This window comes from Alosa alosa, chromosome 22, assembly GCF_017589495.1.
Source record: "Alosa alosa isolate M-15738 ecotype Scorff River chromosome 22, AALO_Geno_1.1, whole genome shotgun sequence".
Classification (NCBI taxonomy): Eukaryota; Metazoa; Chordata; class Actinopteri; order Clupeiformes; family Clupeidae; genus Alosa; species Alosa alosa.
Genome location: NC_063210.1, coordinates 11,281,466 through 11,297,128, shown reverse-complemented (window position 1 = coordinate 11,297,128; position 15,663 = coordinate 11,281,466). Strand labels below are relative to the sequence as shown.

The following is a 15,663-nucleotide window of genomic DNA, read 5'->3' as shown; positions in this document are numbered from 1 at the left end:
GGGGCCTTACAATAAAATAATTTATGTGTACATTTAGTGACGTACACCAACAAGGATTCGGGACACTGAAAGACCGGGTACACAAAACTTGGTGAGCATGTACCCCCACATGGATAGCATGGAACCGTCATTTTTTTTTTTTATCTGCAGCCCCCGCTGGACTGGACCCCCGAAGGAGGGTAGGGCAGACACAGTTCTCTGTGAATCTTTTTTATGGTATGTTGGTCTCAAGGGCCCACATCAACCTGGCTCATAATCACTCATTTGTGATTTGCCCCCGGTAAAAAAAATGAAAATCAGTAGGATTAAAAGAAAGCCAAAATAAATATTCATCATCATCATCATGGCTGCATTTTCAGTATTGGCGAGAAGTAGTCGTTTGTCCACTAGATGGCGCATCGTTGCAGTGAGACGTAATTTTGTTGGAAGTTAAAAGTGGGTTGGAAAAACAATGGACGCTTCATACAAGGACTGTAATTTACGAGTTTTAACATCTAATAAGGATAGGGACGATGTTCACATGAAGTGTAATTCCCATTTCTTCTTGAAGCCGAAATAAATCTAAGGATGTTTCCGGACATGCTTGGTTTTTACTGCAGGAACGCGTTAATCTTGTAATATCAATAAGGACCTAGGTAATGTTACCTTTAGCATTGGTTGAGTGATGGAGGCATTTGATTGATTGCATTTGTAGAAAACTATAAATGCGGTTATACCAAGCAAATTGATAGCAGCACTGTTTGTATCTTTCGACTGTCATTTATTGCACGTGCTACAAAATCATTCTGTGCAATGGAAGATTTACCAACGTTACACCGGTCTGATACAGTTTTGCCTATACATGCGTGAGACTGAGACGCCTGTTTATTTTGTTTTAAGTGCGTGCAGGGTGTGAGAGGGGAATCGATGTGCTTTGATTACAGCTTGGTAGTTGTAGTCTGTGAAATTAAAAAAGCACGGTGTGTGAAGTATCCAAACAATGACACCTTCATTTCATTATGGCTGCTTTAGCAAAACACCTTAAGCTACTGTGTAGTGGGTCCCATTTAGAAGTGGCTACTTCATTCAAGGCTTTCCTTGACTCATGGAGCTGCGTGAAGGTTATTACAACTTTTCGCCCCACGATATGACAGTTTAAGTCCGCTTGATACTGTAAGGCGAAGCCATTGGTTTCCAAAGGAGATTTTATTTGTGTCGCTAGCATAGCCTATTGACAATTTATGTTGTCAATAGGCCTACCTTATAATCCTACCTGTAGCTTAGGGAAGCTAACAACTTTCTATTAGGATCTAGTTTGTTAGTTACCGTTTTGTCATAACTCCCTGATGCATTTTTGCATTTAGAATAGCCAGAGCGTGTATATCTCAATCGGAAAATTAAACAATATCGGGTGCCTATGGACTAGGCTGGGTGAACCCAGCCTGATCTGCCCGCTATTTATTTTTTGATTTCTTAAAAGATTGAGCTTGGTCTGATGAAAGCCAGACTAGCCATGGACCTCAGTTAAACAATGCAAGGGAACATGAATCAGCCTATATTTGCACTAACAATAACGGACAAAAGCTTTTCAACTTTTGGCCCGTTAAAATGTGTATGAACAGTCTAGCGACGATTTCATCAAGGCCCATTTGGACATGTCAGTTATTTGCACCACTGGTTAGATGTAAAACAGCATTTCGTTTCAGACTAGGCTACTGTTACTTAATTTGTGCATTAACAATAACGTTTCAGACTACTGTTACTTAATTTGTGCATTGACAATAAAGTATTACATGAACTAAAGATGACTAAAATCTTATGTAGAAGAAGAAACATTCACAAAAAATCCATCCATCCAAAAATGACCTTTGTTTTTGATAGCTGTTGAAAACGGCATGGAACTGACAGAGATGTTTTTGTTTATAAATACATAAAAAATACAATGTAGCCTACAGGTGTAAGTGACCTTTCATCAATCCAGTTGCAATGGATGAACTGTGATGAACTGCCCTACTTGTGATTGTTTAGAGATTTTAAAGGTTTTATAACAATTCTACATCTTCTTTGGCTATTCTACAATCTATTCACCTTTTCAGCACCAGTAGGGTACTTTCTGTGCAGCCGCACACACACACTCAGGCATGCCAAACAAGCATACACAAAAGTTTCAAGAGTGGGGGATGGAGTAAAATATGGAGACAAATTGAAGTGTGATTTATTTTCGCGGAACGGATGTACAGGACTGAGCGGCGGTCATATTTTGTACCGCTATGCGGTACATCTAGTTGTGGCTTAATTTAGGTATCTGTGCCATTCCATCTAGTTGTCATTTCAAACGTGGACCCATAGGAGGCTATGTTGAAAGCTCAAAATACAGTTAATGGTATTTTGTAACTTAATGATTAAACTGACGCTGATCCCTAATATGCCATCGAAAATGTATGAGTCATGTACAAAACATTTATCTTGCTTCATGTAGGCCTACAAGGAGATACTTGCGCGGAATATAGCTGATTTTAGCCGTGTGGTGTTCTGCCTTCAGAGGCAAAGAGGGAGGATTTCGACGGGGTTTATCAGGCTTATCGTGTTTTGACCTCCACGCTGCTGTCTGCAATCTTCGCTACTACATCCGTGATGCTCACGGACGCGCCGGCATGAAGTCGGTTTTCAAACGAACGTAGGCTACGCTGCAGAAACGTGAATGTCTGAAATCTCAAATTGAGTTTCGCGAGGATAATGCGGATTATCCCTGTACATATTTAGCCAGTTAACATATCTAAAAAATAGAAGGGCAATCAATTACAATGTGATGGATGGCTCTCCCCTCGTAATGCAACCCCAAAATACATTAGCTCGTTATTTCCTTCTATTTGTCCCAGTGTTTAGAATCATAGACCTGTTCAACACAATCCCGAATAATGTAATATGGTACAGATATTGATTAAATGCGTGACAAATGCTGCCCCATGTGAGTTTTCTTTCCGTATTTTGTAGAATACACGGATCTGCGTGTCACGCTGCAACTCAACCAACCTCAGCTCTCTGTGTGTCTTTATTTGAGGCTCCCATTGGTAGCTACGATTTCCTTACTTTGCGAAACCGCCAGCACATTGGTTGCGCACGCGATCAGTTATAAACAACCCACCCCTTTTGTTTGTTTAGGAGGTTCTGTTGTACCCTCTTTCTCTCTGTCGCGGCGGTGTGTTGGAGCCGCTGTTCCTGGGCTGGCACGTTCCACGTTATATATTTTGTATCAAGACATAACGTTGGAGACCGTCTACGAAGTATTTAATTGGAAACAGTTTATCTAAAACATTTAGCTATTTTCAGCTCCAGATTCCCAACGATTTATAAATAAAACACCATAAAATGGCGGTGGTGAGCGGGATGTCAGGGTCGGCAGTCGCCCGGCTTGAGGGCCGAGAATTCGAGTATCTTATGAAGAAGCGCTCGGTAACCATCGGTCGAAATTCTTCTCACGGGTCTGTGGATGTCAGCATGGGTCACTCAAGTTTTATTTCACGAAGACACCTTGAAATATTTACTGCGGGCGAAGATGGCGCGGGCAGCGGCGACTTCTATCTTCGATGTCTCGGCAAAAATGGGGTGTTTGTGGATGGGGTGTTCCAAAGGCGAGGGGCTCCTCCTCTGCAGCTTCCACGAATGTAAGATGAACATCTAAACAAATGTCAGATATCCAATGTAAATGGCAAACTAACGTTTTTCTTATTTATTGTTGGTCTCCCGTGTTATTGTTTTGTTTCCCCATGTAGCACGTGCTCTGCGCAATCTTTGGATACCGGTTTCATGTCGCTAGCTAAGCCGATGCGCGAAGTTAGCATGATTTGCTGAGCTAACAGACCCATGCGTCACTGACGCTAACTCTCTGTTTGATAATATCATCCATGCGTTTAATATGATCACTGTCACAATTACATCATTGCACAATCATTCATTGTTAATTTATGTGGCAAAGGGGCTTTCCGTGTTTCAGTTACTTAAAACACCAGGCCCCCCGATGTATGTCAGTATGCGCTAGCTATCATTAACTAGCAAATGTCCATAAGGTCAATATGATTGGTGAACGTTAGCTTACTGTTTACATTCGAGATGGGACCACGACTCTTTTTTTTTATTATTATTATTATTATTATTATTATTATTATTATTATATATTTATATATTTGATGTTAGCCAAACGGTCAAGTACGCCGGTCTTGCGTTGTCCAGAAGCACCTTGTTGATTTACTGGGGTTGTTTATGGCTCGGCCCGACCCATTGTTTGTTTCCCCATTGACGGAACCAAGACTTGTTTTGGCGCACACACTAAGCGCAGACTGCTGAGACCGGACTGGGTTCGTATAAACTTGAGCAATGTTAGATCAACTTGGCTGTAAACTGAAAGCTCATGGTTAGTTTCATTTTGCCAACACCGTTCCTGTTTCCTGTCTCCTGTCTAGCACAGTTTCTCACCCATGTAAACAAAACCCAGATAGGTCAAAGCCCCAACCTAGAGTCTAGGCTCCTATGCCGTACAAAGTCATATTTATTGTGCATGGTGTTAAGTACTCTGTTACTGCGCTTAACCCATTTTAGCTAAGGGGGAAAACACTGCAGCCAGTGCTCTGTAGTTTCAATTATGAATTTGGAAACCAGTCTGATGTTATTGTCTTGCACAAAACTGAGCTATGCAGTTGTTTTTTGAACGAGAGCCTTCTAAGGTGGGACTTCACTTGACCCTTGCTTTCAGTTGCCAGTGAAGATGCTTGTTATCCTCACAGCAGCTATAATATCTCACTCTCTGTCTCTCCATCTCTACTTTGAAGGTGCACTTTCCGTTTCCCCAGCACAAACATCAAGATCACTTTCACAGTTTTGGCAACTGACAAGAAGGAACGAAGGAACGCCCCCGAGTCCCCAGTGAAAGCGGTTCAGCCTCAGATATCCCCGCTGACCATTAACATTCCGGACAACATCACTCACCTGATGAGTCCCCTCCCTTCCCCCACCAGCACCATCAGGTAACCCTTCATACTCACATCATGACATCAGCACACACTTGCCAGCAGTTTCTTATGATTAGTTAACCAGTAGCAGATATGCAGTATACGCTGCAGAGCAGAAAAAATATCAACACGCATAGTTATTTGACTTGAAAAATGTGTTAATTCAGTCATTTGGCACAAACGTGACTTGGCTGAAGCTTTTGTCGTTGTCGTCGTGTTTTCATGCAAGAAATCAATAGTTTGAGTGGTTCTTTACCTGAGATGAATTCGGTGAAAAGCTCATGATTGTCCTTGCTGCAGTGCTGCCAACTCCTGTCCGTCCAGCCCCAGAGGGGCGGGGTTGTCCAGCTACAGGATGGGACGCGGACTCACTGCCGAATTCATCGGGGACAACTCTCAGTCAGAGAATGACAAAGACGCCTCAGGAGGGGACAGTCCAAAGGCAAGTGCCTACTTGTTGTTTGACCTGTGTGTTTGATACTAAATCAATAAACCATATCTGGTTTTAGGGATCCAACAATTAATACATTTTAAGGAATAACGCCTCAAAATCTTCTGATTGCAGCTTCTAAAACTTTAACTCCTCTGTGACTGTAAACTAAATAGCTAGGCGTGTGGACAATATAAAGTATTTGAGGGCATAATCTTGGGCTTTGAGAAGCAATGATTGAATGACACATTTTTCACCTTTTTCTGACCATTTTATCGATCAAACAATTAATCGTTTAATTGAGAAGGTAATCCACAACTCCGTTATGAAAATCAGTAGTTGCCTCCCTATCTGGGTTCCTGGATTGACCCTGTCCATTTGGGCTAAACAAAATTATTCTGAAATGGAAGTAGGAGCAAGATGATTTGAAGTTGGTACCCAATGTACATTTGTATTTGTCCATTAATAAGCTATTGTGTGTTTATTTCACAGGATGACTCTAAACCCCCTTACTCGTATGCACAGTTGATTGTCCAAGCGATCACAATGGCACCAGACAAGCAACTCACATTGAATGGCATCTATACGCACATCACTAAAAACTACCCGTATTATAGGACTGCAGATAAAGGCTGGCAGGTGAGATGTGAAGGGGGCATGGTGATTGGTTGGGTGGCAGAATGTGTTTTGTAATTGTTCTAATATTTTTTGTCAGAATGATGCATGCTGATTGGTTGGGTGGCAGAATGTGTGTGCGTGTGTGTGTGTGAGACTTTTAAAGACATGACTATTTGTGCAGCCACAGGGATAATCAGTGCAATCCTATATTTATTTAATGTGTCAATGGGGGCCCTAACAGAGATGTAAGGGTGTCTCTAAGTCATGACAATTGCAAAATAGACCACAAAAAAGAGCTCTGGGATGTTTTGCCAAAAGGCATTAGTCAGAACTGAAATAGGCAGCCGTTGCTTTTTCTATCAGCAAAAAAAAATAAGTACAAAATAATCCTACTTGTTTGTCTTTCTTAACAATGTTCCCTTGGCCGTATTTACCACTAACCTTCATTTCCTGTTGCAGAACTCAATCCGTCACAATCTGTCACTGAACCGCTACTTTATTAAAGTGCCCAGATCCCAGGAGGAACCAGGCAAAGGGTCTTTCTGGAGAATAGACCCCTCATCGGAGGGCAAGCTCATAGAGCAGGCCTTCAGGAAGCGAAGGCCTCGGGTGCCGTGCTTCAGGACTCCGCTAGGTCCCCTTTCTTCCAGGTAACTTGACCAATGCATGTGGCTGTTTAGAAGAGTCATCAAACATTTAAGAATGGGCAATTCCACGCAAAACTGTAACGTCCATAACGCCAACTACCATGGCATTGTGTTGCCGTTATGGATGTGACAGTTTTGCACATAATTGCCCCATTTTTTTTTTAAGTTATTCCCAAATTCCTGTATGTTTGCTATGATCTGTTTATCTTTAGTCTACATTGAATGTATCAGTAGTGTATCAGTATTAAATGTCTAGACATATTTTTGAGGCTGGTACTCTGCCTCACTTGCCTGAAGGCTTTGTTTAAAATTAGCTCCCTGTTAAAGATGTTTATCTCTCAGTGTTGGAGTGTTGGTGCAGACAAACATAACAAAGACCAAACCTAAAACAAAACAATTGTTCCATTTGTAATGCTTACAACAGTTCCCATGTCTGGTTTGCCTCAGGAGACCAAAACAGAATTTGTGCAAATCGAATGTGCTAGAGTTTCGCAATGGCACTTGAAAGTGTTAAGTGATCTTTTATTCTGCATTGGTATTAACTGTTGCCTAAGAATTATTTTAGCAATGTAAAAACAAACGGCAAAAGACTTCCAATCTCACCAGTTTTAGCAGCACTATGTGCATCCTGAATATGGCTTAAATGTGTCATCCAGGTGCTTTTTCAAGACCTGTCAGCTTAATTAACAAGTAACAAGCTAATCACTCACTAATTGCTTCTCCTGTTTGTCTCTCAGGAGTGCGCCCGCTTCTCCGAACCATGCAGGGGGGCTCTCCGCCCACTCCAGCGGGGTGCAGACCCCCGAGAGCTTATCGCGAGAAGGCTCTCCCATTCCCATGGAGCCTGAGCCCACCCCTGCCCCCACTCCAGCCGCCGCCTCTACCGCTCCTGTCCAGCCCAAGCTTGCAGTCATTCAAGAGGCACGCTTCACCCAGAATGCCCCTGGTGAGAACCACTTCCCACACCAACATAGACCTCTAAAGTTTGCCTACAAAACTCCTTATATGGGCAAAATGCCAGTTTTTGGGGTCCTTTTGTAGGTGAACTTCAGAGGTCTAATGACACAGCCTTATGTATTTTGAGCATATTTTTAGATATAGCGATATGTGTGTGGTGACACTATATACTTAAGTAGACCTTCTGAAGTGGAGCATAATTTCTAGGGCAGTCATTGTTGTTGGCCTTTCACTAGCAGTGGAAGGAAGTGGCTGTCTCACTGTAATCTAAAGCAGGTTCAGTATGACGTTCAGATAGCTAAAGCCTATCTTCATGATGCTAGCGCTTTGTCACTTCCAGCTTCATCTACACTCTTTTTGAAAAAGGTGGGGATTCTTGTCTGGGTTGTCACAGTCGGTTTCTATATTAAGCTGCTCCAGATTCATAGTGATTTTAAATATAGCGTTTCCTCGTTTCCATAACCACAATAAAATATCTGAAAACAAAGGAGGAACTCGGGGACATAATATCTTAGCTGTCCCATTATCATTTAAAGCTCGTCTGATGCGTTTGTGCTAGAGATTATACTTAATCATTCCTTGCTTTTTAGACTCATGTCTAAATGTCTGCCCAGCTCAAAAAGGAAAAATGATCTTGACATGAATTATAATGGCCTTTCTTCATGCTGTCTTAACCACAGTCTTGAGCGATGCAGCACACTTGAATTGCACAGAACTGATAAGTGAAAAATGTTTGCAACTTATTGGAAGCCACCGGTAATATGAAAGCCGGCCAGTAAAAACAAACCTAACTGAGGGTTGTGATCATGAAGGCAAAGAGTATATGATGAAGGCCTGACCTTGCTATGAAGCAGGGTCAAAGATGTCCCATTTCTTTATCAGTTAGACTGTACAAATCAATGAAACAATAACTTTGGTTTATTGCAAAGCAGTTCCGTTCTTGCTTGATTAGTTTGAGTTGAAAGTGGTTGTTAGCGTAAGGCTCATCCAGGTCAGTAGAATAGACGTGCACAGTAAAAAAAATTCCCATCACTCAGCACACCAGCCAAATTAATAATTCAAACACGTACAGACGTAAGTGCATTTGACTGTCGCTGAAGTATTCATAAAGGCTAACAAACAAGGACGACAAGCGGACAACAGCAAATGGACAAACCGAAGTAGACCACCGGGGAACGGCCTGTGTAGAGCTGGGTCTGTGGTTATTGCTTGATTGGACTGGATTTCTGGAGTTGGAGTTGAAAAACTGTACTGATTAGATTTGCCTATTTCATGAACTGCCAATTTTATATAAAACAATTTTGATCTGAGAAGAGGGCTGAACATGTCAGTTGGATGAAGGTTGAAAAGAATGGCTATAAAATGACAAATCGATATAAAATGCTGCACGTGTTATATGCTGACATGTCAATCAGCACAGCCTCTATTATTGTTTATATTTTTATCAAAATAATACCCTTGGTACCTGATTGCTATTAGCATGGATTATCGTAACACTACTTCAGATAGTATTACTTGTAGATTACTTGGACAGATCGTTACTTTGAATCAAAAGCTTTTGTTTAGAATCTTTAAATTGTTAATGTGTTTTTTTTTTTTTTTGTACAAAGAACCTTGGATCCTTCACAGCTGAAATTACGACGGAGTATTAGGGCCACACATGAAGGAAAATATTTTTGCCATGTCAACATTAAACTTAATAATAAAGTTGAAATGTAATATCGACTTTAATCTCGACGTATCGACATTAAACTCAACATTTTGAGAATAAAGTTAGTTTGGAGAGAGAATGACCGCTCGGGACGATTGAAAGGGAGGACGAATGAAACAATGCAACAAGTGCAACAATGATTCAGAGTGTTTGAGTGCAACAATGATTAGACATAGGCCTATATCATGTGGACAAAACATAGAACATATTAACCTACGTTGCTCAGCCAAATACTTTGCTGTTAGGTTCTTATCACAGAGTTACAGGCAATAAATGCGATGGTCAAAAGTAGCCTAAACGTCATAGCGGTTTATTTATTTATTGTAGGCCTATTATTAAAGTAGATATGATATTTCAACTTTATTCTCGAAATGTCGAGTTTAATCTCGCCATGGCAAAAATATTTTTTTTTCTTCATGTGTGGCCCTAATACTCCGTCGTATGAAATATCTCCGTACATGGTTAAAATAGAGGGTTTTTTTTTTTTTTTTTTTTTTCTATTTAAGCGACTTTGCACACACACACACACACACACAGGTCCTTTATATCTCTGTCCGCCATCTTTCCTCCAGGGTCTCCCATGGCCGGCCAGCCAGTCCTAATCACCGTTCAGCGGCAACTCCCCCAGACCATTAAGCCGGTGACCTACGCCATGGCCTCGCCCGTCTCCACCCCCTCCTCCTCATCATCCTCCTCGCCCCAGCCCACCGTGGTGCAGACGTTACACGTGGTTCACCAGCTCCCGGCTGTGGCAGTCACCACGGTGGCCAGCCTCACCGCCGGCGCTACCTACACGGCCAACGCCGCCTACACTGCCAACGCCCAGTCGGGGCAGCAGAACGGTGGTGACCACTCGGAGGTCAAAGGTGAAGGATTACAGCTTTTTCTAGTCTGTCTCCCTCTCCCACCCCCACTCCCACATGCACTCCGACACTTAATCACTCTGTCTCTCTCTGTTTGTGTGTGTGTTCCTGTGTGTGGTGTTTTTATGTGGTTGCTTTTATGTGTTCCATTGTTCACAAAATGGTCAGTAAAACTTGTTTTTTTAGGAGAGTGGTTGTATGATGGGTTGATCATACGTGGCTGTGCAGTGCATCTGCTAGTAGCATTTCATTAAACGTGTTTTTTTTGTTTTTTTTTTCTTCCTCCATTTTTGTATTTGCAGTGAAAGTAGAAGCGATGCCTGCCATCTCAAACGCCTCTATAGGTGGGGCCAGTCGCTTCATTCAGACCTCCCAGGGCACACCCCTCCAGACTGTTACCTTGGTGCAGCAGGCTCCATTGGGTCAGCACCAACTGCCAATCAAAACCATCACACAGAACGGCACGCACGTAGTGCCCATCAGCGCTGCCATCTCAACTGCAGGAAACACGGGTCAGTGCTAAACCATGCTTATGAACTCTGTCTTTACAGTCAAACTTGAAAAGTCATGAAATATCTTCAAATGTATGCTTCAAATATTTAATATTGGCTTGTGGTAATATCTTCAAATGTATGCATCAAATATTTAATATTGGCTTGTGGTTTAAGCTTTAACGTTGAATCCTTTTAAGCCATGAAGTTTTGCATGTGCTGCTTGAACAGCGGTTGTAATGGCTAGTATGAGCTAGTTGGGGCAGCCGTGGCCTACTGGTTAGCGCTTCGGACTTCGAACCCCAACCAGTAGGCCATGGCTGAAGTACCTTTGAGCAAGGCACCTAACCCCTCACTGCTCCCCGAGCGCCGCTGTTGTTGCAGGCAGCTCACTGCACCGGGATTAGTGTGTGCTTCACTTCACTGTGTGCTCACTGTATGATGAGTGTGTTTCACTAATTCACAGATTGGGATAAATGCAGAGACCAAATTTCCCTCACGGGATCAAAAGAGTATATATACTTATACATACTTATACTTAGTATTTTCCTCAACTCAGTTCTGTCACCCCAGTCTGGCGGAGGCTAATATTTGATGGCTGTTGTGCATGCAAATCACTTTGCCTGTGATGGTAATATGCTCTGTTTTGGGATTAGATAATATGCAGATTAATGGTTTATGAGACTGAAGGACACCAAAAAATGCGGAGGTGTATCCCTCAACACTGCATGGTAATATGCCAGTATGTTGGAATGGCGCAAAGCACTGCTCCGTTGCATGAAGGGGAAATAGTTTCCCTGTGCAATGGAATGAAAAATGATCATGAGGTCTGGAGATCTGAGATATCATTGATGCATGTGAACTGCACATGCATACATACACTGAGTAGATTATATGAGGGTGAGCTGTGTATATGTACGGGTTTTCCACTACTTCAAACTGGACAGTCATTCCATGAGGCCACATGTAAAAGTGTTTGTCCCGTGAGCATGGTCTCAGCAATGTTTCTGTTTGATAGGAATGTTATAGAAGGCCAGCACTTAAGGGCTTATGAAGCCAGAAATGTGTTGCGGAGTTTGCTTGTTTATATAGTACAGTTTACCAGCAGGCTTGTGAGGACCATGCCGTCAACAACTGGCTGTGGTGTTGACTTTAATTATGCCATATAGAGGCACAATGCACTTCACCTCTTAGTTGTAGAATTCTTTTTGAATATCAAACTAAACCTAATTCATAACTAAAATAACTACTCAAACCAGCATAACTATCTGATGTTCTCCAATCTCCATGGAGACCGTTGTGTTTACAAAGTAACTGAGTTTGGTGGCCTCTCTTTTTTTTTTTTCTCTCAGCAGTGGCAAGTCCCCTCCACTTACTGGCAACCCACGCCTCGGCGTCGGCCTCCCTGCCAACCAAGCGCCAAAACGGAGAGCCGTCAGATCAGTCGGAGCCCAAGAAGCTCAAAACTGAGGACGAGACGGAAGGTGGAGGAGTCTTCGCCGTGACTACAGACAGAGACAAGCAGGCGGTCAACGAATAGGGCTTCTCCTTCCATTCTCATCCTGTTACCCGCGAGTCTCTCATTTCTTGTTTTCTCTTCCCCATTTTTTTTTTTGGCCATAATCATTTTCCATCATTACTTATTTCACCGATTTCAATGGTGCCAAAAAAAGGAAACCACATGTTTTAAGAACAGATGGATTGGGAAAGTGTCATCTCTGAGTTCGTAGGCGAAGTGGAAAGACAATGCGTTTGGTGCAAAAATGACCAGGAAGGCCGAGGAACGCAAACAAAAGGAAGGATAACTTCAAGTGTACAGTGAGCAAAGCACATGAAGCCTTTACACATAACCAGAAATAAAACTGTATTTGAACCCCAAGGCCTACCTAAACTTCATAGAACAACCACCCAGGTCTTCAGGAGGTTCTAGAACCTTCCACCTCCACTACCTCTTTGTGGACTGGAAATAAAAAGGCAAAGGGATGATGGTTGGACCTTTCCAAATTTGAATGACTTATCAGAAAGCATGACACAATCAAAACACTTTAGAAGTGAGAATATGTCTCTAAAGTCGTCATCCAATGCTATTTTGTATGCAGATATTCACAGTGGCTTACAGCCAGTTTTGTTTTGAAGTGGGGACTGCAACTTCTTTACCTGATCCATGGACACAACCATACTGCTGCTATTTATGAAGTCCTTTAGAAAAGAAGTTGCAGTGGATGAAGGAGCAAGTCTTCAAAGCGTCATGACCATGTTGTTTGTTGACAAACAAACAAGCAAGCAAAAGTTCTCATGTTGTGTAACAGATTGGAATATCTTCTATTCTATTTAGTAGCATAAAAACACCTAACCTTGGAACCGCCAAGGTGTTCCAAATTAAGTTCCACAATAGGAGAATGTGTGGAACTATTGTCCTGTACCATGGCAGCTAGCCTTTATGTAAAACCTACCTAATGCAGTCCTAACTAGATATGCAGTATTTTGTGGTACATGTGTATCATAGTCTTATTTGTGTGTGTTTTTCCATTTACCAAGGCACCCAAAAGCAACTGGGACAACACCAGAATGGGATCTTCTCACATTCACAAGCATTCAAGTTTTAGGGTTTAAAAAAAAAAAAAAAGAAAAAAAAAACAGACTCTAACTTTATCAGAATGAATGTAGTTTCTCTGTAAAAGAAAAAAAACAAAACACTATTGATACAGTGGATTTGTGTTTATTTTTCTGTTGAGTCCAAATTATGTTTTTTTTTTTGTTACATCTAAAGTTTTTTTTTTTTTTTTTTTTTTTTCATATTTTAACAAATAACCTATAAGATAAGAGATATATTTCCATTCGTATTTGAACAAAACACTTCATCTGAGCTTGCATGTTTAATGAGTAGAGAAACCTATACAGGACCTGAGCAGAACCCCCTAAGGAACTGTGAAGAAACTTAAAAAAAGGAAATATTTTCCTGCGTGATTTCCAACCAGAGCTGCACTTACCTTGTCCCTATATCTCTGACATCCTCTTTTCCCTCTCCTTTTAATTCTTTTTTTATGTTTTCCCTGTCTGCGGTGTTTGTACTTTGTGTTGAAGTTGGCAATGTCTTTGCCCAATTTTTTTTTTTTTTTTTTTTTTTTTTATAAAAGTCTGCTCAGATTGGACAAAAAAAAGTTTATTCAAATGGTATATGTTCCTTAAGGAGAAAAATAAGTGATAGATGTTTGTTCTGCTTCAGTGGGTAAATGCCTTTTATATATTAAATTAAAAAATAACTAATGTATGTATCTGTCCTTGTGTGCATCCATTCAATACCTGAGAGGTCTACTATGAAGCAAGGTTACTGGCCTACCCAAGTAACTTCAGGAGTAACAGCGGATCTCCAAACACGGCGCTTAAGAAACATAGCTGATTAGTGCAGTGTTCTTTTAGAGATGAACGGTTACTCCCAATGTTATCTGGGTCAGTCAGCTACATACATTTGTAGCACACCCCTCTGAACTATACATTGAACATTAGTGTATTTGGTATTTATATCCATTATCTGGTTGGATAATGGATATAAACAGTAGATGGCGCTCTTGGCCAAGTTTGTCTTGGTTGAAAGCTCACACCAGGCCTCAGATATGAGATGACTACCATCAGCCGAGGCTCAATGTGGACGAAACGGCAAAAACGGCTTGAGAACAAACAAGAATGAGGCTCGTTGGCCTAACCCTCAGCGTTTTTAACAGTGGAGTTTGTTTATCTAGAGTAGTCCCATGCTTATAGATCTTTTTACTGGTGGTATACTTTAATCTTCGCACTGGCTCTATAATTAGTGCTCCAGTCTCATGTCTGATTAGTGGTCAAAATGGATGAAGGGGATAAGCGTCCACTGCACACTCTTTGTGAACATGTAGAAGGTTGCCTTTTATCACCAACCATTAATATGGAAAAGGTCTTCTAAACGAAAAGCTTCTCTGATCCGTACTCACCCTCTGTATACACCCTTTGTGTGTGTGTGTGTACATAGATAGATAGATAGATAGATACTTTATTGATCCCCAGGGGAAATTCAAGAACATGGCTCACAGCTCAACGCAACCATCTGAGCAAGCACACCTTTTCAGAGGCTGGTGCTTAGATATCGTATTTCTGTTTGATGTTGTTATGGTAAATGACTGCACACATATGTACAAGAATCTGAATACAAAATTGTAATCTGGGACAAAAGATTTCTAATGGCCATCCTCTGCTTAGTTTAAATGTTGCTGGTGGGAGAATGGCCAGTGGAAACAAATTAATTTGAAGATGACAACAAAACACAAAACATGTTGCACCAATGTCTCTAAACTTACCCACCATTGTATTCATTTTGGGGGGACACTGACTTTAGCAACTGTTCATAACTATACCATTGCACTATTTATAAAACACTACTTACTTAATATATGCAGATGTGAAGTTGTAGCCTGTGTTTCAATAAATTGACATAAATGGTCACAAGATGGTGGGTTTTTCCCAATAGACTCATGCAGGTGTGTCAACAAGGTATTGCAATAATAAAATAAATGAGCATTTACAATCGAAAAATAGCAAACAGGTTGTGATCACTATGAAGGGGATCACCAACTGGGAGAGTTTTGTGTGATAATGTTTTTATGCAATCATGAGAATATTATATATTATCTAGCTTTGAGCTTTCTATAGTTTACAGTTAGTTTTTACTCTCAAACCATTTGACTTGCACAAGGCTACATGTATCACTACAATAAAAAGCAGTCAAAGGCTTTATTCTTTACATCTGTTCAAAAAGGTAAGGATGTCGAGTAGCGTGCAAAGGCCTCCCATTATGAATTGTGTACTTTGTCATTATCTTCAGGTTCTTGAACAAAGCAGTGATGGATCTGCCAAGCTCTCCTCTCTGCTAAGATTACCAGACATTATTCTACTTCAAACATCAGCTGAGTAGTGTAATCATTAAACTGCTA

The 15,663-nt window shown here is 41.2% G+C and overlaps 1 protein-coding gene across 2 annotated transcripts; it reads left to right on the top strand.

The window, feature by feature from the left end:
• Window positions 1–3,174: 3,174 nt before the first annotated feature.
• Window positions 3,175–13,973, top strand: foxk2a (forkhead box K2a). 2 transcript variants are annotated; one of them, XM_048233916.1, is made up of 9 exons: window positions 3,175–3,644; window positions 4,806–5,000; window positions 5,286–5,427; window positions 5,908–6,054; window positions 6,493–6,683; window positions 7,418–7,626; window positions 9,921–10,214; window positions 10,514–10,723; window positions 12,058–13,973. In XM_048233916.1, the coding sequence occupies exons 1-9, from the start codon at window positions 3,349–3,351 to the stop codon at window positions 12,240–12,242; spliced, it is 1,869 nt and encodes a 622-aa protein (XP_048089873.1). In that variant the 5' UTR covers window positions 3,175–3,348; the 3' UTR covers window positions 12,243–13,973. The 2 variants fall into 2 exon arrangements, with proteins under 2 accessions (XP_048089873.1, XP_048089872.1); XM_048233915.1 differs by having other exon boundaries at window positions 12,055–13,973.
• The last annotated feature ends 1,690 nt before the right edge of the window (window positions 13,974–15,663 follow it).